At 34.4% G+C, this 23382-nt stretch overlaps 1 protein-coding gene across 1 annotated transcript; it reads left to right on the plus strand.

Annotated features, from left to right (window-relative positions):
- Window positions 1–3657: 3657 nt before the first annotated feature.
- Window positions 3658–18392, plus strand: LOC138329462 (uncharacterized). Its single transcript, XM_069276479.1, has 6 exons — window positions 3658–3809; window positions 8852–8951; window positions 12607–12720; window positions 13494–13607; window positions 15344–15454; window positions 17280–18392. The coding sequence occupies exons 2-5, from the start codon at window positions 8854–8856 to the stop codon at window positions 15444–15446; spliced, it is 429 nt and encodes a 142-aa protein (XP_069132580.1). The 5' UTR covers window positions 3658–3809; window positions 8852–8853; the 3' UTR covers window positions 15447–15454; window positions 17280–18392.
- Window positions 18393–23382: the final 4990 nt, after the last annotated feature.

Genomic DNA, 23382 nt, shown 5'->3' on the forward strand with positions numbered 1-23382 from the left:
AACATCTCATAAGTCAAAATCATTAAAGATAGCATTTTCCATCATCTACACAACTAAAGTACGTGTGTTCTAGCCTACTTCTCACACCACTTATAATACTGACCCCACACACTCCGTACTACACTTAATTCATTAATGCAATGTGGTACACCTCACGTATTCAACAACACGCAAACGTATGTACTTCTCTAATTACGTATCAAAGTCTGGAATCATTTTGTAATAACTAACGTAATGTAAACTTCGTAAATAAATAACAGCAATGACATTACGAGAACATTAGTTCATTTTAATTTTGCTATTTAAACTTTGTTTATATTGATAAAGCTAACTGACAAACATAGTTGTTCTGTTTCACTTTTTCCAAGCTAAGATCGATATTATACTGTGAGTGAGAAAAATTGTAAATATTGTAGTAATAAACAAACATAAGGACAGATAAACTAAATGTCTGTCAATACCAGCCGCACAATGACGACTGTAAATGACGTTTATCCGGTATTATCTAGGGCATGTTTCGGTCAGCCCTCCAGGGCCCGTACTAACGCCGGGGGTGGGGCAAATATTGGACGTAGTCACGAATAGGATAATAAAGATCATAAATATTCCTCAGGATTTCGAAATAATAACTTTGTAATGTATGTTAGCAAAAATGATATTTTCTTTAAGATTTATTTTGAATAAAAAAAGAAAAAAAAACACAAAACAAGCACAAAAGGGAAAAACATAGAGTGTACTACAAATAATGTGAACTTGTTGCTGGTTGTCAAGTTTTGCGTTGATTTATGCTTACAATATATATTTCATCTATAAGCAGCTGATAATTTCAGAATTTTTGTTTTTTAATCAGCAGTAAGGGTAATAATCGTCAGAAAGGTCAAGTGTTACATGCTGGGTTACATGTCTAGATAGACACCAGCCATTTGAAGACAACACCACGAAGCCAATGACCACATAGTTGATGGAAAGTACATTTGTTTCTAGCTAGTTATTGTGAACCACATTGCCAACAATTATAACTCTATATATTTTTGAGTCATTACAGTTGAATTATTTCCGCTGATTCGTATCGTCTGTGAAGTTTAATTGCACAAGAGAAGTTACTTTACATTGATCTAAAATGGTTGCAATATTGGGGTTGATAGTAATTTCAAAAGCAACACGAGTATCCAAGAGAAATTTGTCGAGAAAATAGATCAGGCAATGATCTGAAACAAAACCCTAAACAATAGTTTTGATATATATTTGGACAAAGACCTGTGTACGTTAAATACTACAACAGGTTTGAAAGGGTCAATTACATTATTATTTTTTGTATGGATTACAGAGATGTGAGCTCTCTTTCACGTACAATCATGGTTCATAATGTTTAAGGATGTATTCTTCTGAGGTTTCAGTCCCGTTGAAGTCTCGTTTCGACATCGATTAAAAAAGTTATGAGATTTTCAAATTCGATTTATCAATATCTGTAGCATCTGGCCAGTTGCAAATTTTGTCAAAAAATACATTTCTATTTTCGTAGATTTGTTATACAGTGATTTTAAGAATGGCCTATTTGGCGGCCATTTTGAAACTGTGTATTTTTTCGCTTTGAGTGGAGCCATCGTTTTACCATTTTTTTACTTAAATTGTGTTTACTTATATCACCACTGCGTCAGCATTTTTAGCTATGTCAAGCAAATTTTTGCTGTAAAACTGTGATAGGTTCATGGTAATGAAAATATTGAGCATTAATGTGTGAAATTATACACTTTTGTCACTTTAATTTTACATTTAATGGTTATTTAGCCACTTTTATTTATTTACACAAAATATAAATTAAAAAAAAATATTTAAATGGGACAAAAAAGTAAGCACACGGACCCCAATTTTTCTGCCTGATTTAGTAAGAACAACCCTTTCCCTATTTATATGCAATTTTTAACAAAAGTATAATACCAGAACTTTTTCTATAAAGGGTTAAATTTGAACAAAAATGACTGAATATGGTGCATTTTGGAGCTCAAAATTTAGGGGGGTAGGGGAAGCATTTGTTGTTAGAAAAAATATGGCTCTTATTAATCATAACTGGTATATATTAAAAGAAGACTACTTGAAAATAAATTCTACAAACATCCATACATATCAAACACCTCATTAGGGAATTATGGCTTTCAATTCTAGTTTATGTGATCAAAACGGCTAAATTTCCATAAAATCCACTATTTTGTCATTTTGGTATCTTTTAGTGACAATAGCTCAAAAACAAGAACACGGACATACGCTTTTTCTTCCATTTTCTTCCATGGTAGGAACTCCTATTTCCAAAAATTTATATGAGAAAAAAAGTTTAATACAACAACATTTTGACTTCTCAGAGGAGTGCATCCTTAAGAAAATGAGAGCGGCGACAGACATGTGGTAATTCGCGCACAATGTGACAAGGCAGTATGGGTTAAAGGTTCAAAGAAAGTGTATTTCAAAGTAGACTAAAATTACGACGTCTCATCTAAGATTTAAAACCAATGTGAACAATTTAAAAACTTCAGGATCAGTGTGCTCTTTGATCTCTTTAGTAATATACTAATAAGATAAATATAACGAATGTCAATAACAGATTTTTCACATCTTAAGTGTAAGTAAAACAGAATAAAGGGTATATATGCAGTCGTCGATTTGTATCATGTTTGTTATTATTAATTAAAAAATATTAAGTGGCAGTCTAAGGTTACATATTAGAAAAAAGAATATTTAATAAGGAAACGAAAATATAATCATCTCTGTTCCATGTAAATTCCGAATTTTGTCGATGTTTCTAAATAATTACATTTTCGAACTTCGAGTCATCTTTTGAAAGTGTAGAAATCTTCAATATTTCTGTGAAAAGTGGAGAGATGATGTATCTATTTCTGTGCTGAAATTCTATAACAAGCCTAAATATATGTACAATATAGCATGTTTTACGTTATTGTAACTTTAATGATATTTAACAAATAGTTTTCTCCGTTGTAATATGAACTCGTCTTCTGATAAAGACATTGAATTTTTCAAAATCATTTGAATTGCTAGATGCTGGTTTTAGAGTTGGAATTGTAACTATTCGCAGTCACCACGTTATAATATTTAAAGGAACAATTTATTTTATCTATTTATGGAGATCATATTCGTTCGTTTACCTATGTGCGTGACTTCTGACAATTAGATACAAATCACTTTTATTATACTGAAATTCATAAGACTTCGACAGATTGCTATGTTTTTTATTATCACTATACCTCGGCACCAACAGCAGCAGATGATTATCATCGTAGAGGAGTTTCCGCTGCTAGTTCAAGTAAAATATTAAAAATGTATTAAATGACCATTTAAAAAAGAGGTAGTTGAAATATTATTAAAGCGTTTCAAAGATGTAAGTCCCGTATAAATGGCTACACCGCATTACTTTGCTTAGTGTATATTGTATTGACCACATGCAACCTGACACGTAAGTCTCGCTTTAGTAGCCCCAGAAAATGCCGAAGAAGGCTTGACCTCCCGGGGATGACGCTAAGTAGACGATAAACGATCAATGGAATATTATTGGAAGCTCGTCACGGAATTCAACAGATTATATGAGTAGTGAAATCGTCACATTTGGTGACGCTAGCAACTCCTTCGTGTGAATGTTACACTGACTCTCATTGGTTCCTGCTCCCACGTCTCGGGATTGGTACAACTTTAAGAGCTTGTATAAAAGTCAGGTCGACTCCAGTCCGGACCTATGAAACAAAGACATTGTTAGTGGGATAACTATACCTGGAGCTGGATCCGGACCTATTTATACACCACAGGTGAGTGTCTTGTGTTACCTTTTTATTAGCTTATTAATCATTAAAACCTTCTTGCACTGAAATATGGATGCGTTAACCTGTTTTCTACAAGTGATATGAAACTTAGTCTTTTAGTGGTTTTTGCATAGGATTTTCGAAACGTTCTTTTATATATATTGAAGATTTATTGAAACAAATGCAATATTATATTTCATATCATTTTTTTTCAATTCCTTTTCCATGAAAAAAGTCTGTATACTAAATGAACAGTTCTGTATAATTCTATTGTACCGATTTTTTATCTAAAAACATTAATATAAAGAACAATTTTCGTACGTCTACATTACTTCAAAGGTATGATCATTAAGACGAAGTATTAACTGGTGTGTCTAATCATTCGGATGAAATTGTTTTCTTTTCCTATTTCCGATTTAAGCAGATCTAATATATTATTAATTGATATTAACTCAATTATGATCCTTACTCAATTACTCCTTTTCCCAGGTGTGTGCGTTCAGAGCACTGTATGTTGTGTAAGACATCTGTTCAATCCTCGTTCTGTATATAATTCAATTTGTACTCATCTATCGCAATACCATATACAGTCATCATGTCGGATATGCTACAGTAAAAAACCATACAGTGTAAAAACTTGCCCTAATTAAGGGGGTTACCAACCCTTAATTCGCTTCCTTGTTCAAATGTACCTAGTATGAAGAGTTTCTTCCGTATTTCTAGTATGTAATACAAATCTAAGTTACAGAAGGTACGCACTAACTAATAGGGGTCACAGACGAAGGACTTTCCACTGCTATATCATCGCCGTGATTGACTTCTAATTTAGATTCATTATAACGCTACATTTATATTCACTGCAGTGTATGAAACGATTGAAAATAGGGAAAGTGATGGAAAGGCTTTGATTCTTCTTCCCCTGCATGATATTGATAACATTCGCTGTATGACCAAGATCAAAGGCGTTACTGTACGTTTGATTTATTACATGGTTTCTTATTAAATGACGGCTATTATTGTTACTTATTAATAAAGTTTGGTATGATGTATCATTTTCCACTATTTCATGCTTAATAGTGTTTTTAAAGTCATTTATATTTATATCACTTATCACGACTTCGAACAGCACATTTTATATAAATTTATTACGCAGGATCCTAAATGAACGAGGCACGGAGATCATGTTATAGTTTAATTATATGAAACAATACAGAAGATACGCCACAGACGTGTGCTGACAGTACAATGGAGAATACTGTTGAATAGTTTATTGCATGAATAAACTAAATCATAAAAGGATTACAGAGGTTAAACCGCTACCCTTTAATAGGCCATAAACTCAGCGAACCTCGTTTTAATACCCCGGTGAATTAAGACAATTCAAACACGAAAAGGCTCGTTGGAGTCCAATTACAGCGATCAAATGCCGGCCGATAAAATAAATTATTAGCCGCCTTTTATATGTAACATTAAAATCACTGATGTCATGTATAACCATCCAATCATCACACAATGATATGTAGTAAACAATAATATCCCCTTGGCGAAGGACGTTGGTGTGTGTAGCATCACTTCTCATAACTGCCATCAAAATCTACAGGCTTTTATCGGTAGTGTTTTCAATGTTTTTAATAGACGAACGGTTTTAATGACAAGTTTCTTTTAATGGACTGAACATAAAATACACAGAGTGGATATAAATATACTATTCTAAGCTATATCAGACAATAATAATAAAACGTACTTATTTTAAGCAAATACGGAAAGCTGTATATTATGATATATTAAAATTAGGACTTTCAATACCGAAAATATTATGTTATTACCCCTTAGTTTCGAAGACCGCGCGAAAACGTTGAAATAAAACTACCGCTAAAGTAATTAATATAACAGTATATTTCCCTTTTTGATATGACCATTTTATGTGCTTACTTAAAATATTCCTAACTTTGTTTGCCAAATTTCCAGGATCGAGACACTACCAGGCTATAGCATAGCTAATATCTACTTCAACTTGTGGGAAATAAATATTTCACCTGTTGTCGATATAATGTGACACAATGGTGCGTTAGTCATATGCAGTATGTTTCATTGAGGTCGCTCTTCAATCTAAACTTTTAACAGAAAATCATTAAATCATTAATGTGTATTACTTTCATTCTGTCAATAGGACGTTATTTGAGAAATGATTTTTATTTTTTGTTGTTTACTGGTGTGTAAGCTGCATTTTTTTTACAGATATTATATATGACGCGCGACATGTTGAAATATCTGTACAAAAAATGCAGTTTACACACCAGTAAACAACAAAATATTAAAATCATTCCTTATATTTACATTTCGACCGACCATTTCATTTAAATTTAGTGTTTCGGTGAAATAAACCTTCGTTTTTTCATCGTTATACGATTGTTGGAACAGCTGAGTAATTGATGGAATCGCGAAACAGCTGGCTCCAAATTGGCGGGAAAATGTGTCAAAGACCGGGAGTAAATAAAATACAGTTCTACAATAACTTTATAGTTTTTAATCAATTTATTCCTCATATTTTATTTTTATTATTATTTTTTTTAATATTAACACAATGCTTTCCATTGCATTCAAACTGACGTTAATATGGAACCTTTGTCATGGCATGTTTTTATGCCTAACCGGATGCGCATTCACATAGGAGCGGAAGTCAGTGTTTCGGTTTGTGTTCTTGCGCAGCAGCCCATCTTTGTTTACGCAAGTGTAAGCGATTGCCCGGTTAGTAAGGTTATGTAGGAAAGTGAAAACGGAAATGTTAATATCATAATAAAACAAACAAATATTCTCATTCATAGTGTAGGACTTATATACTATACGTATTCCCCCTTTAATAGTATGATGTACATTTTTGTTCCTCAATTGAGCCTTCTTGCCGATAGGCGTATAAGTCCCAATCAGTTCGAAGGCATGACTTCTATAATACACGTCATTTTAATGTGTCGTCACATATACATGGATGTTTAGTTTGGTTCGCTCCATAATGTAGGTCCATTTAGAGGCTGACGTGGTCGAGTGGTTAAGATGCCCCGACATATTGCCACAAGACCTTCACATCTGCGTCTTCAGTTCGAATCCCATATGAGGCAGTTGCAAGGTATACTTGCCGTAGGTTGGAGGTATGTCTCTGGGTTCTCCGAGTATCTTCCAACACATTAACTGTCATCTTTTTAAATCCTTGCTGTTAATAGGACGTGGAAATACTCGAACCAAATCAAACTTGTATTTCTTATAATCATCCATTCGTGGATTATCCTTTACGAAATGTATTATGCCTGTCTGTGAGAATTGTGTGTATCAGAAAGTCCTTATTTTGTCTGTTTTGTTGGACGTGTTGAATACATACAGATTAAGCTGTAGTCTTTAGTATTTGAAAAACAACCATGCTGAAAGCATCCATAATAAGCTATCTATTAGTTTTTGACATACATACAGATAATTACTCAATAAGCTGTATATTTTAATTTGACAGACATATTGAAGACGTACTCATTTTTGCTATATATTTTTTATTTGACAGACATGCTGAAGAAATACTTATTAAGGTAGCTCCATACTTTTGTGAAAATCCATGTCATTTTTTTCTAACAGGTCTTATTTTCTTGCATTTTTCATGTAGATTTCAAATCTGTAAAGATACATGGGTGTTCTTGAACTACTTTTTGAGATATTTGAGCTTGAAATATACCATCCATGCAAATTTGCTGGTCGAAAATAGAAAATTCATAAAATTATGTTTTCTGTAATATTAGGGTGAATGTAGTCTCGATCCTGTTGATTTTTTGTCCTAAATTTCTAACGATAGAACAATATACAAAACTCTTGTATTTTTTCAAATGCTAACTAATTTTTGTTATTTTCCAGGACCGTTTCTATACGTAATTATCATGTTTTGCCATATTTTCGCCCGTAAAAAATCAATGAATATGCCAAAAAGGAAATGAAAACCCATGTCAATTTCACAATATTTGTATATGGTATGCCCAAGATAATATATTTTTCAAATATCATATAAAAACATGGGGTCCTCGATCAAAATTTCACAATTTTGTAAGCTTAAAATTTGTAACTCACAACCCTACCCCCATTTCATCCAGTGGTAAGATGGGTCATATTTGACATTTTTTTGAAAATCATGCCGCAAAAAACATTCCACATCAGTTCATATGTTTTTGTGATAGTATGTCTGGTTTATGTCTGTTTGTTTTTATGATTTCCTCTAAATTTTGTGTTTAAAGGAAATACGTATGCGATTTTTTTAGAATTCCGGAATTTCGGTCCGGCTGGGTCCCCTCTTATCATTTATAGCGACGAAAGGCACTTCCGGTGTTTGAAAATCCATTCCCATTTACGACAGGGAACGCAAAAATCTCAGAGATAGCATATAATTTTCACTTCACTGCTTTTATTTGATTTATTTAAAGATGCTCCACCGCTGACAAATGGTATTTTTTCATTATCAAAAACAGCAGCAGACGATTTAGTATTTTTATTCAGTTACAAAAGTTACTTTATTTACACCATTACCACCATTGAAAAGTTTGAGCTTCTAATTTTACTTCAAGTTAAAAATATAAAAAATAATTATTTGCATCCCGAAAAAATTACGTGGCACTATATTCTATATAGAATGAAGGACTGATTGCGCATGCACCAAAGGCGAAATAAATTATTTTATGTTATTTTTTGTGTTAATTAGACATATATATACACGATTGAACACCAATAATTGTTCAAATGATGAATATCATTTATGCTCTGTCGGCGGTGGAGCATCTTTAATGATTTTAAACATTCAAGATTATATGTAGACAATTTTCACCTATTGAAAAAATATCCAAGTGGGATGTCGTGGCGTATCGGAAACCATTCTGGATTTCAATACAACCTCCGCAACTTCCGGTATAGCGTCATATGAATTGGCGCGGTTTTCAAAAGTATGGACCTACCTTAAGCTGTACATTTTTATTTGACAGACATGCTAAAATATACTAATTAAAGTGTACATTTTTATTTGACAGACATGCAGAAAACATACTTATTAAGCTGTACATGCGCCGCTGTCCTTCTCCTTGCTTGTGTAACAGATGCTAGATTCCTGGATGACGATTTAGGTTCACGGTAAGTTTTAACAGCTATCGCAATATCTATATCACCAACTCCTAATTTTGAGTTTCATTTCTAAATCAAATATAATTTACAAGTATCTCACGTAATGGCATTGCGTAATTACTATGTATAATGGGTGAATTGTATTGATTCTAACGTTGATGTTTAGATGAGGCAGAATATTTAAAGTCGTGAACTGAAACGTGGGTAAAAGACCAATTAACCGTCGATTAGTCCCACCTTTGATTATGACGTCTCGAAACTCACGTCAAATGATGATGTCATAATCAAAGGATGGTGGGACTAATCAACGGTAAATTTTACTTTACCCACGTCTTTTTAGGATCCCGAAACCCCAGTATTATGACATATTGTTTGACATAACATGTATGATTTGTTGTATACGATATCGCCACAAATGTAACAGTGTTTGATCACATCTCGTTTTTGTATGACTATAGTGTATTTTTAAAACATTTAATTCGCTTTGACTTTACACAATCTAGTTCATATTGTTTACATTAAAAAAGAAGATAATATGGCGATGTAGCATTAGCTATGACGTATAAACGGATTATTCCATATGTGTCTTATTCTGTGTCACTTATCCGATGTACAATAGGCTAACTATGTACATTAATGATTCCTGTCTGTGTATAACTTTGGGCTTATTTCATTATGTTATCTAAGCATATCTTATAATAATGTTCGATATGTAAACTTTGCTTCGTTTTATCTAACACAAATACATGTGCGGTCAATAAATGAACATTTATTAAATGTTAGTGATGTTAATATAAATGCCAATAATGAAATGAAACAAATAATCATTGTTTGGTGAAAAAAGGTGGGGTAAAATATCAAATGACTAACAATAACGCCACTAGCTTGAATTTGAATCCATGTGACGACAGGGATACACTTTATGTCATTGTTAATATACATGGATTGTAATATTACCAAAGGTGACAGTTAAATTACAGAAGTCTGACAGGACAAGTCAGTAAATTTGAGCTTATTTAATGTAATTCGAAGTGGAAGTCTTATGTTGTTTATACATTTTGTATGTACAAAGTGTATAAATGCTCCTCTAACAATTTCTATGTAAACTGTTTTACTTGTCCGTAAATGTACATTAACTGTCTTGTATGTAATATATATCTTTATGTTAATAGTTAACGGATACAGTTTTGTATCACGTGTTTTTATTTCACAGACCGTACAAATCACCATACTGTAGTGGAAGTAGCCTCAGCTAATGTAACTGTGGCATTACATGATTCAATACGGCTGCTTATTAGAGCTGATTTACAGCTAGACATAGATACGGACTGCTTTTCTGACGAGTGTATTTTATTATTTAATGAATTTCTGCTTATCTATCAAAACAGTTTCTAATATTTGATTAAAACCAATAGTAATGTTTTCTTGTCAAAACTAAAATCATTTTAAATTATGAAATAAGGATAAGAATTTTTTCATAACTAGTAAAACTGATGTTTATTATTACTATTTGCAGTTCAGTAAGACTAACAAAAATCTGTACGTTTCCATGTTTTAATTGTTTGGCGTCTAACGTCTATGTATGTGGTGTCCATGTGTATTGTATGTGTTTCAGTGTAAAACGTCAAGTAGTCGACGCGAGAATGGCGGAAATGCTGACTTTGTTAGAGTTAGAACGACGCCTCCAGGGGTGTCAGGAAATGGGGTGTGGTATGATAGATCTCGAAAGGTAACTTCCTTCCTCTGGACCTATTCCATACCATGTCCGCTATACGTCTAGTTCAAGGCTTATTGTCTCATACTACAAACAAGAACTTGGTAATTGTATGGCGCATTTATGGCTTATAAACAAGGAATTGATACCAATGATGAATATAGAGTTGATTGTCTTATGAACGAAACATTAATGGCATTACTAATTATCTTACATAAATTGAAGCGATATCACTGGAAATTCTACGAGACCTATTTAGAGAAAAGAAAATATTTTCTAATTAAGATAATAGGTAGAGCATTATTATTCTGAGTAATAGGTACAGTGCAGTAATTGAGTACAGTAATAAAATACAAATGGATGTTCTAGTTTCTCACAGCATCAATGAGAATGCTTATGACTACGATGCGCTACAATACATCACAACTACACGACAAAACAATCCCATTTACACAAAATTTCTACGAAAGATGGTGTTTGAATTACTGACATACATCAGTCAGGTTTTTTCTTCGAAAAGTAATTATTGTGCATCATATAAACAGTTTTTCAAAAATAAATCCTGATATTTCTAAGACATTTTGATGGTGAAATGTAATATATCTCTATCAATTTTGATCTCGACATGGCACATAATGAAAGTAAACATGACCACCAGTAGAAATAATGCAACATTTGAAAAGTTCAATATAGTAGGCTTTACGTTTATAATGTCTAGATACGCCTTTTGTGTTGTAGTTATACACGTAAATATTCAAACATGACACTATCGCGGCCAATGCATTTCCAAAAATGGCTTATTCGCATGACATCTCTTAGTAAAGTTAGTGCCATTTTGGCTTTTGTGATGTGTGTATCTTAGAAAGAGTTCATTAAAATCTAACATAAACATCACTGTATAAAGTCCAAAATCATTTAAAGACGACAATGAAATACACACAAACATATGAATTGTAATTACACTCCAAATTCTTCAAGTGAAAAACCCACATCAACTTCTTTCCAATATGTGTTGCAAAATTTCATGCAGACAAGTAATTTAGTTTAGTTTCATTACATTGAACTACCTCAAATATTTTAGGCCAATTGAAATGAGTAAGTCTGTTGTTGAAGACTGTGGCCCTTTCGTGCTGCGTAAAAGCTTGACTTTACAGCACTATCTGAATAAAAAGTTCTACCAAAAATACAGAGAATCATTTCAAAAGTCACATTACCCTGACAAGGGAGAACCGCTTTCCCACTCTATGGAAGCTGAGCGATAAGTTGAAGCAGTTATATATTGTTTATCGTAGTAAAGGCAATGCAAATAATGAGATGATGCGAGGCAAATGTGAAACAAGATCCCGAATTTAGTGGCGTTTTGCACGTCGGTAGATATGTTCTGCTTTGAAAGATAATTAGTGCTATAACTATATAACTACTAGGGCATCAACAATCGTGTTTTACCGCATATTGCATTAGGAAATTGCATTTCCCAGTGTGACAATAATACTGACTATAAAAACGTCCCCAGCGGTCTGAAACAACATGCAGCGCATGTCTGGTGGAAGGGCGTTATATGTAATAACAATGGAAAACTGAAGCGCTAAGAGTATCACAAATTAGGTGGATTATAGGTATTCTAAAATTGTTTTTACATCATAGTCGTCTGAATCACTGACTGCTTGTCGAACAGTTAGAAACGATTTTAACGAGACACTTTGAAAACAATATAGTATAAATATTAGCGGCACTAATCGATTTATTACCTGAAAATATCAAATCAGGTACATTACTAATAAAATTCATAATTTTCTTGGACATAACCTGAACTTAATTTATAATGCGGACATGGTATGTATAGTAGAAATATTCAGGAGATAATTTAATACAATGAGCATGCAGGCATTATCTATACCACTGGTGATACCACTACCCGCATGTCATGGTAATGCGTTTGACTTTTCACAGATTTTACAAGAGATCCTGGTCGGATCAAAGAATAGCGGAATTAAAAGCAGAAATTGCTTTACAAGGCCGTCCCGACCTTGACTTGGGTCACGGACAAATTGATCCCTATAGGATGTAGGTAGCCGTGTGACGTAGGTGTGACGTAGAAAGTGTAGCGTCCATGTGTCATCGAATAGGATAGTTTCTGTGCGCTTGCTCGAACATAGCTAAAGTAGTGATTTCTAGGCTGGTTGACATGGCTTAAATCTATTTCTGTAAAGAGAGTATATCTCGTTCGTACCATCTATTTCTTTCATCTTTTTCTTTCATTGTTTCTGACCTCTTTATATCAAATATCGCTCCAACATTGATTTTATTAATATCAATGTTTGTGCCGTGTTATGGTTTTTGATCTTTGGTTTAACCATTTACTTCCAGTTCATTGGTAGGCTATCGCCATGTATACAGCAGTCAAACATGTGTTACTTAAGTAGGATTACATGTGTATATCATTCTAATGTCAAAAGAGTTGTTTGTTTATTGTCATGTTTGAGCATAGCTGTGAGATGTGTCCATAGTTGTATCAAAGATAAAATATCAGTGTATTGTCTTGTGTTTTTATTACATCAAAGCGATTATGATAGTTGATAAATGACTTCAAGACGTTATAGAGAATATATAGTCATACATTCCTGTTGTCGTAAGTAAATACTGTCCTACTTGATGCAGTTAGCTAATAATCACCTATAGTTATACCTGATGTGTCGCTATAACCCAGCCCGGTTAGGAATGGATATTTGCAGCTTACCATTTTGACAAGGTCATATAGGCTAGGGTCCGTTTGTGTCTTCCCTGAATGTGTCCTTTTGAAAGAAGCTTCTTTTCTATACACTACATATATATAACAGATTGATCAAGAGAACATCCTCCGATCAGAGAATTGCCGAACTCATGGCGCTCATTGCCTTGTCACGTGGTGGAGGTGGTATGATAGGTCACGGTCGTGTTGACCCAAACTACGTGTACGTAAGGTCAAGGTTATTCGTGAAAAGATGTTGTAACCCTGCATTTCAATACCTAAATATGTTAAATGGCTAGTAATGTTAATTTGATGTAGTATTTCCTCTCACAGTTGCGTTCATTGTCCTGCTGTCTTTTGTATGTTTTATAGCTTACAAGAGTTGTTGATCCTCTGATTATCTAAACTTGGTGTGCCTAAGATGGTTACTCTTATGTATAGCGAGATGTTGTATCTTCCCATCCCTGTATCCCAGTTTCATAACAAATCTTACAAATTCCTGTTATCTGTTCTGCTTACTTGATCTATTTGGTAGAATTATTTACCATATCATTGTATACTTAACATAATTGTTTATTTTCGCTTCACAGACCCAACATGACATGTTTTGAGATAGACCAATGCGAGTGAATCCTTGTTTTCGAGTATTGCTTTGTTAAAATTGTCCATACGGAGTCATCGGTGTACATGAATATTTGTTCTTCCGCCATCTTATGCATACATTTGTTATTTATGGTGCTTACAATTTACAAGATGACTTTATCTCCTGTTTCCTACTTGTTATTTGTTTTTTTTTATCTTTCTTCATAATTACTTCTATTGTGTTTTAACCCTTCACTTAAATTATTAGTGATATGTTTAATGAAGTTTTTATTCACTGTAAATGTTTCTACAGTTGCTGACATTGAATTCTGATTTTTACATGTTTCATTTCTCAAGGAACTTATGTCATCCACGTGCAATAAGCTATTGTATTAAGACTTCACATGTTGAAGTTGCCGAGTTGCTGTTGCCGGCTTCGCCATCATGGTTTTAAACCACCTCTTTCATTATATATTACGTTGCTACATGCAGTTGTTCATCTTAACCCTAACATCTTTTTACCAGCTTCGTTTCGTATCCCTCAGTAGTTCTTTTCTCCTTACTATCGTATGTCAAACATCGCAAGAGTACTCTGTGTATTGCCAATTTACCTCCGTTTCGCAAGCTAGTCCATTTCTCTTACTACTATATGCTGAAGTTGACATCACTATAAACCTTTGTATCGCCATTTCACTATTATTAATAAGTTTCATCTAGTTCATTCTTTTCCCTTTATGGCTCGCGCTAGTCAAGTTGATTGCTTGTGACACTTTCTGCGTCTCTCTAACACACTTTACTAGAACTGATAGCTTGTTCTTGCTAGTGTTTAGTAGTGTGTCAAAAAACAAGAGCAGACTTTCTATTTTAGTAAGCAAAGACAATGTCTTCTTTTCAAACGATGTTCTTATTTCAATAACTCTTCGAGAGACTGTTCACATTACATCTGTATTAAGTGAAGTCCCTTGTGTTTTCTCAGCTATCGCTTCCGCTTATTAAAGTTGACGTTAAACTTGTCACCTTAACATTGATCAATGATCAACAATTAACACATTCTCGGCTCGGTTTTAACAATTGCTCTTTCAATGTTATTTTTTTCAACTCTATTTCATTATATTTCTCATGCTTCGAATAAATGTTACGATTATGCTAGTTTAATAACTCATTGTTAAAACTGTTTGATAACTTTGAAGCTAATCCATTTCATTCATATACCTCTATTATATGTTTTATAATTAAATGAGAAAATACTTTAAGATAGTTATTGCAATAAGTTTGTTTTACATTGTCTGATATAGAGAGCAATAAATATGTTATATATATGTATTTAGCAACATAAGTAAACGGGGCTATAATATCGATGACGTTTCTTTTTTACAGTGGAAGAAAGAAAAGAGATGTATCTAGCTTACCAATTTTCAAAGGACATAAAGCCCAAAGAATATTAAGTAAACTTTTACGCCAATCACCAGAGCAATTGTGATGAAATGGGTAAGTGATGTTTCCATGGTATATAGATACAGTAAACCCCACCTTAGCGACTACCTCTGTATAACGACATCCTGTTTGATAAGACCGTTTTCTTGGTTAGTTCCAATACAGTGTACTCGGTGTAGAAGACTAGTTGGCTATAAAGACTGGTTTTTCTTGATTCCATGGGTGGTCTTCACAGACAGATGTGACTGTAAATCAAATGATTTCAATAAATCGATGTGTGTAATTTCATTTTTCATAGATTTAAATAATTCAATGTAAAAATATAGCCTCCGTTGAAAACATCATCTTTGAAAAGAACCCCACTTATCAATTCAAGTATAAGAATAAATTGCATTTAACATGACACGTTGAATCGCAAAGATGTCAATAAGTCGCCCACCTATAAATCCTGTTATCAAGTGGAATAGTGTTCTCAAGAGAAAGCTTGCATAGCAAATTAGATCAAGTATGTAAATTTAGAGGTCATGATTAACATAATGGTATTGTGCGGGCTGACCAGTCTGTGTACAAAATGAATTTGTGATGCATTTACATAAGTTTGCACAGAAATCAAGACAGCTATAGGCAATCCTCTAGATTATCTTCACTAAATCACTGGTCTAAATCCTAGTTGAAGTCTTGTATTACGTATTGTTCTATCTATAGCAGTGCAAAAGAACTTTAATGATTGTGCGATTTTACTTTTACAAAAGATTTGGTTCTGTCTTCTTATGATAGTTTCGTCACTGTACAAATGTTTCCTGTGATTTAAAAAAACCCGTCTCTTTTTGTTTTCTGGAGCAAACAGTATTTAGTAGTTGCTGTATATTTTAACAGACTTCTATAGGTAGATAATTGGCCAATGAATGAGATAGAAGTGGTTGCAATTGTGTTTGTTGTTTCACAATAATTTCTATAAGACTTATAGAAGCTTTTAATTGTACACAGTGTTGCAGTCGCATTCTAGCTCTACGCTCGATGTAGAGCGGCGATTCAGTAAGCCCGGGATCGCAGGTTTGAGCCCTGCTGGAGGCACGCTACTCTTGCCCTGTTACACTTAGTTCCTTTAATTTTTTAATTCATTTATAAAATAGTTTATTGGCGTATTTAGGTTTGCTGGCAATTTTCAAATGTTATGTGGCGTGTATCATTCACTCATTCGGATATTAGCTTACTTTACATAAACTGAACGATTATATTAAACTTTCCTTAGAAAATATAGAATGCCGAGTGCTTGACCCTACACATTGTTTTCAACGATCTAATAACATTATGAATTGGCCTGTTAACAAACTATTATTTATGCTATTTAAGCAATTTAGCCTTGGAATTGCCTATACCTCATTTATTAATGTCTTAAGATGACGTAGGTGACAGTAATTTAACGCCTAAATGCGTTATAATGTTTTTCCTCAAACAAGCTTGTCTCTGATTCTATATTACATATGATAGACCAGTGAATGTATATATGATCATGCGCAGGCCCCGGGGGTAGCAGTCGTCGTGCCGGTAAACCTTATTAATCAATACTTGTCCCGGACGCTATAAGATCCAGACAGAAAATAGAGGATTATTTATAAGAAAAACATTATTAGCATGGTCAGTGGCTACATCAAGTCATTAGTGGACAGGTCTGGGAGAAACTGTGGGCTAATTATGTGCGAGTCTTGAAAGACATAGCCACAAACAATAGATAGTTTTGTTGTGGTTAATAAAGTCCTTTAAACAATTTCTTGAAATTTACATTGAAGGACTGACTGTATATCATCCATTGTTTACACAATTATACCATGCTGTTTATGGAGGAAATATCAACTAAAGTTTTAATTCATATTCACAGATATCATCTAACCTCGGTCTAGCCTTCCGTCCATCTTTAAACTGACTGCAAAAAGACGCGTGCATATTCGACGATCTTAATTCCTAGACGGACTTGAAAGATCTCCATCAGACTTCGGCAAAGGCGTTCTACATTTCTTTCCAAAAGGAGAACTCTGTGTTTTGTTAGTGCTTTAATAGTTGTGTCAATTTCATTATTGCTGTCGTCTTTGCGCAACAAACCACAAAACTGTAGGGAACATTATAAAATCAATAATTAGAAATGACTTTTTGTCTTGAGAGCGAACCATATACGCCATGCAATAGTAACATGGATGCGAGCTTCTATATAGGAAATTTTACAGCAACGCTTCTTCGTATTCTACATACAAATGAGAGAATCATTCGTATGTCCCACGATCGTACTAGGATGCATTTGCTATTGACTCATTATTTTGCTGACACGGTGAATGGAAACGGTATTCATACTATGTTTTAGGTAAATATGACAGTGGAGGAAAGAACCCCAAGACATACATCTGAACCTCGGAGCTTTTTAACCAAACCATTCTCTACTAATCGCTGAAATCCACATAATGTTGATACATATCGTAAATCGTATTTTGTAACATTTTACGGCGGAGGCTTTCCTAAAAGAGAAGCCTACTACGCTAACAATATTTGTCTTCGACTGGAAACATTCATACATTCTATATTGTACATTTAAAAAGTAAACTTTAACCTGATTATGTATCCATGAGTGAACCCAGACCTTTTCGATAGACTCTTATGACATCAGTGTTTTGTAGGTGAATGGTATATACAGGGAATGAATGATATGGAAGTTTAAACTAGAACTGTGTTTATTTTATGTGTCTCAGGAACTCTAGCTGAGCTAGATATATGTCTGTAAGCCATTTGAATGTATATTTATTAAATAATATTTATTTTTCACTCCTGTGCTTCACGCAAGCTCATCTGTTCTATCTACACGGCATACTTAAGCATAAAAGAATAAAAAATTAACGTTTATACTTTTAGATTGTCTTAAGCATCTGTTCACCTCCTTCACTTTGAGGTCTATATAAAGATTGACGGTATGCTTTGACAGGAAATAAAGCAACAGAGACAAACATGACATGGTTGGAAATTTTGATTACTCTTAGGGATGAACGAATGGGAGAAATATAAACATAAATGTCTGATGAAGGCGATTATGTGTCAGGTACGAAGTAGATATATACTGAATTCTTATTCTTACTCCGTTACATAGACCTGACACTATCTGAGAAGACCAGATTACGTTACATTTAGCTTGGTCATTTGTATTATTGTCCGAAGTAGTTTCGGAAGAGGATCGAAAAAATCTATGTCTACCCCATCGGACAGAGATATCTGCACTTCCGGCTAGGGTGAGATTTCTCTGTCATAGCAAGACATGCTGCACGCGTAGAGTGATAAACCGGGAGTGCAGTCCAATTGGATATTTTATGTCACCTTTGACCTGAAGCTTATGCTTCACGCGCGCACTGAACTTCGACCTAATGATCATCGCAGTAGAACGCCAATCTGCCGTTACATATTTAGTTTGATGTTACCCAAATAAAACTTCGCTGTATATTTATAATGTACTTCAAATTCCAGTCAATACATCGATAAACTAAATTAGTATCGCGTTCAAACCTTACATGACTCTGTGGTGGTATAGTCCATTCCCCAGTAAGACATAAAGCGTAAAGGTCACCAGAACAAAGTGACAAAAGATATATGTGTTTCAGTTAAATTGCTAATATCTTTAAAACAGTAAATTTAAACAACTTTTGGCCTCAAAGGAACTGTAAGTCCAATATGCAGATTAAAAATGAAATGACGCTTTCACAGGCATTTTGCAATTCACTGTATATAAAACGTAATAACATGGTCAACAGAGGCCAGCGTTTTAGGTATGGCGTGTGTTAATTCGTTACATGTCAAATAGGACCAGAAAATTCATCCCATAGTTTGACGAGCCTGAAAGATGATATCACTGATTATAGACTCTTTTGAAGATCCTCATTCAGTTTGCAGATTTATTGGGACAGCTTATTAGATTAGTAAAGAATAGAAGAAAGGAATCCTTTCATGCGTATCTATTAAAGAATAAGAAAATCTGTTCTGAACTGAGATCGAATGCCCTACCTTTTCCTTCTTAATAAATAGTTATAGAAATTAATCATTTTAATTCGTTAATATAGTGACTTGGTGTGAAAGGAAGTCAGCAGTTTATATTGGTGCAAGTGAACCGCAACGCTATTAGTGCTCCCTTTAGACACCATTAATCCACACATCTACGTGGACATGGGCTATATATATTAATCAATATAATATCAATTAGCACATAGTCGATGTTGTAATTTTGGAGACTGGAGGAAAAACGTGGTATTGTAATGAAAAGAATGTCAAGGTTTATATACAAAGACAGTAAATGGTTTGGTCAGAGTAGCTAATTCCCTTGTTAATGGCTCAATATACATTGAGGTAAAGTGTTATTTTAACAAGTATATCAGTGTATCTTCGATTCGTGAATAGAACTTTCGTAGAATTCAATATTGCGATGCTGAATTACAAAGCTCTGTCACTATGACTTTAATTCAGCTATTACTTTCATGCAAAAAACAATTACTCTCGCTCGACGGCAAAAGGTCTGTGAATAAATGAGCAGTGGATTCCTCGCCTCGGAACATACATTTGTGTGTTTGTTTGATTAATTAACGTCCTATTAACAGCTATGGTCATGTAAGGACGGCCTCCCATGTATGCGGTGTGTTGCGTGTATGTTGTGCAAGGTGCGTGTTTTGGGAGACTGCGGTATATTCATGTTGTGTCTTCTTGTATAGTGGAACTGTTGCCCTTTTTATAGTGCTATATCACTGAAGCATGCCGCCGAAGACACCAGGCAACATCCCCCCGGTCACATTATACTAACAACGGGCGAACCAGTCGTCTCACTACCTACCTGGGGCCGCGGTGGCCGAGTGGTTAAGATGTCTCGACATATTACCACAAGCCCTCCACCTCTGGGAAGGGGGTTCGAATCCCATGTGGGGCAGTTGCCAGGTACTGACCGTTGGCCGGTGGTTTTTCTCCGGGTACTCCGGCTTTCCTCCACCAACAAACCTGGCACGTCCTTACATGACCCTGGCTGTTAATAGGACGTAAAAATAAACAAACCAAACCAAAGTCTCACTACCTGTATGCTGAGCGCTAACGCTAAGCAGAAACTACCACTTTTATAGACTTTGTCGTGTCTCGGCTAGGGGACAGAACCCAGAGCCTTCCTCACAGGGGCGAACGCTCAACTCAAGGCCAGAAATGAGGGGTGCCAAGGGAGGCATTAGTCATTTAGGAAGAAGAGAAAAGATAAGATCCTAAATTTAGTGGCCTTTTACGATCATGCAATAGGGGCAGCAGGTACAATTCTGATCCCCTACCTGCAGGGCAAACATACATTTGTATGCTTATCCTTGTTCCATTATTACAAATAATTACATTGCAAGACATACATACCTTCCTAAAGCACTAAAAACATTTCAACGTAGAACCATATAAGGCTTGTGACATCAAAGCCTTTTTGATTTATGAACCTATCCCCAATGGTTGTGTTTGATGTTAGACATGCTCTGCAAAGGTGTGAAAATATTACACAGTCATATTTAGTTAAATGTTGGTACAATAATACTAATATTACAATAGAACACTGCTTCTAAAATGGAAAACAAAATTTATCAGTTGATGGATATGAGTATCTTAGATACGTAAACTAACTTTATACATTTCGAATGGTGTATAAATCTAAAAGCATCATTGATCTTAAAAAACCCCACACGAATTAGCTTCTTTTCATCGCATCAAGATAAATCACATTTATTGTGACGTTTTGGCCGTTCAGGCTTTCGAAACATCCCGTCGCCTAAGGGTAGACAACTATGAAGTGGACCTAGACCGGAAACAGACTTGTTTGTAATAACATCTGTTTATCGGTGTTTAAGAGCACCACTTAAGTGCCATCTGGTGGACGAAAGTCTTATCTTCCAAATATCGAGTGTGTATGGTCCGAAGTCACGGCCAGATCACTGACCCATCCTGTCGTAATCCGGCGTAGTTAAGTAATGGTACTTGACCAGACTAAAACCAACAACGGCGGAGTGGCAGAGGAAGTGACCGACGGCACACTCTCTCAATCAACCGATAGTACAGAAAACACAGACATCCATCTCTTGCTCACCGAAGACGTCATCCATGAAATTTCTGAGAGAAGAAAGTGGAAAGTGTAACTAGAATCGACAGAGCAGCTAAGCCACAAAATAAAGACGTATATATATACAATAATGATTCAGGATGTTACTTAATTTGTTATTCATTCAATTATTGTAGACGTTTTTATTAAATCAGCTAAACTGTTTGCGGTTAAGTCGTCAGTTTTCTTAAGCATTCATTGAGTACAATTATTCCTATGCCAATGGTAATTTTGACATTCAATAATGATATAATCTGGAAGAATTTGTATTACACAGTACCACGAACGTATTCAAATGGTCAAAATTAGTCTTCAGCCTATAACAAATATAGACTTGGCACCAGTTTAATGTAGACGTTTAATATATACAGGCAAAAGTCGCAGAATTATCTTTTTTTGTTTCTCTATTATATTCAGTATATGCACAAATATATCAATTCATACGTTAGCGGTATAACGATACTAGATACATGTATTTTTAAAATCTGTATGACTATAACACTTCATGTTAATTTCCATCTTGTTGGAGGTCGGTAGTGATCACCATAGCGTGTGAACTGAATAGTGTGATATGTAATTTCATGTGTATCCTATCAAACTACAACAATCATCTTTTAACTATTAGTGTATAATGGGAAATAGTAGAGAGATACTAGAGTTCCTATAAAAACTTACCAACAAACAACTGGAAACAGATTCCATACATACACAAATTGTGTCATTATAGGCTATATTCAGGTATTTTCATTAACTAATAAAGATGGAATTTAACAAAAATATGTTAACACAATTTATATTAATTATACCCCGGCAAATTAAAAAAATAAAAATTATGAAGTGTTTTTCTAGAGAAAGAAACTGCGAGGAAGCATCTTAAACAAAGCACTGCACAGCACGTCAGGTAGAGCATCATTGCACACTAGAGAGAACCGCCATGGAGGTTAGCTGTGTGAAACACTATTACTTTTCACCTGTAACAACCTTTAAATTGTTAATGTGTCCATAAACTTATATACGACAGCTCATTTTCGACTAGAAATACTACGATTGTACCATTTGTTGCTTTCGATATATATGAATAAATCGATACGCCATACTAGTCTGTACAAAATCCGCCACATTTCCCGACAATGACCTGGCGTTATTGCACTTACCAAGCAAACGGTAGATGGGGGAATTATACCCAAGCGTAGGACTATTAAGCATTTATGGGTTAGACTGTAAAGTATCAAATAACAATAACAAAGAATTGTTCTTTCTAAAGCCTATCAACAGCTTCTCCCTACAATGATATTTATAATGTCATATTTTAGAGTTCAGGTGAAGTTGAGATTATGGGGATATGTAGACATTCAGTATATATATAACATCTAATTTAGAATAGTTTTTGTTTCTAAAGGAATAAGAATTGAAAATAGTTGATATGGTATGTTTGGTAATCTTTTATTTCAGATTTGATATTTGAAAAATGTGCATGCAAGAATGATAAAACAACAAAACCGAAAACAGACATTATTGTTGAAACACAAATTACTTCGTAGGATAAGCTATTCGCACTTATAAGGTAGAGATTACCCTTTGTAATGACCTCGGAATTCTGTGTTTGAATGATTGGGGGTTTGAAAGACCTAATGTGTCTGCTAACATTGTTCGGCATTTGTCTTGGCATCAAATTAACCCGACTTAATTATTCTGTCAGAATCTTGCAAATAAAAAATCTCACGATTAAAACACCTTTCAATAACTTTCCTCCTTACGCTTTGGCTTATTTAGGTATATTGTATTTACTTCCTAATAATAGCCAGGGTTATTTATGGATGTGGTATCTTGCGTGGGTGAAATGCGAAGT

This window comes from Argopecten irradians, chromosome 8 (genome assembly GCF_041381155.1).
Source record: "Argopecten irradians isolate NY chromosome 8, Ai_NY, whole genome shotgun sequence".
Classification (NCBI taxonomy): domain Eukaryota; kingdom Metazoa; phylum Mollusca; class Bivalvia; order Pectinida; family Pectinidae; genus Argopecten; species Argopecten irradians.

Bases quoted from the DNA above. Each gene is read 5' to 3' on its own strand.
- LOC138329462 (XM_069276479.1), top strand. From the start codon at position 8,854: ATGCAGAAAACATACTTATTAAGCTGTACATGCGCCGCTGTCCTTCTC. The intron at 8,952-12,606 runs GTAAGTTTTAAC...GACTTTTCACAG, and splicing joins GATGACGATTTAGGTTCACG to ATTTTACAAGAGATCCTGGT. The intron at 12,721-13,493 runs GTAGGTAGCCGT...TATATATAACAG, and splicing joins CAAATTGATCCCTATAGGAT to ATTGATCAAGAGAACATCCT.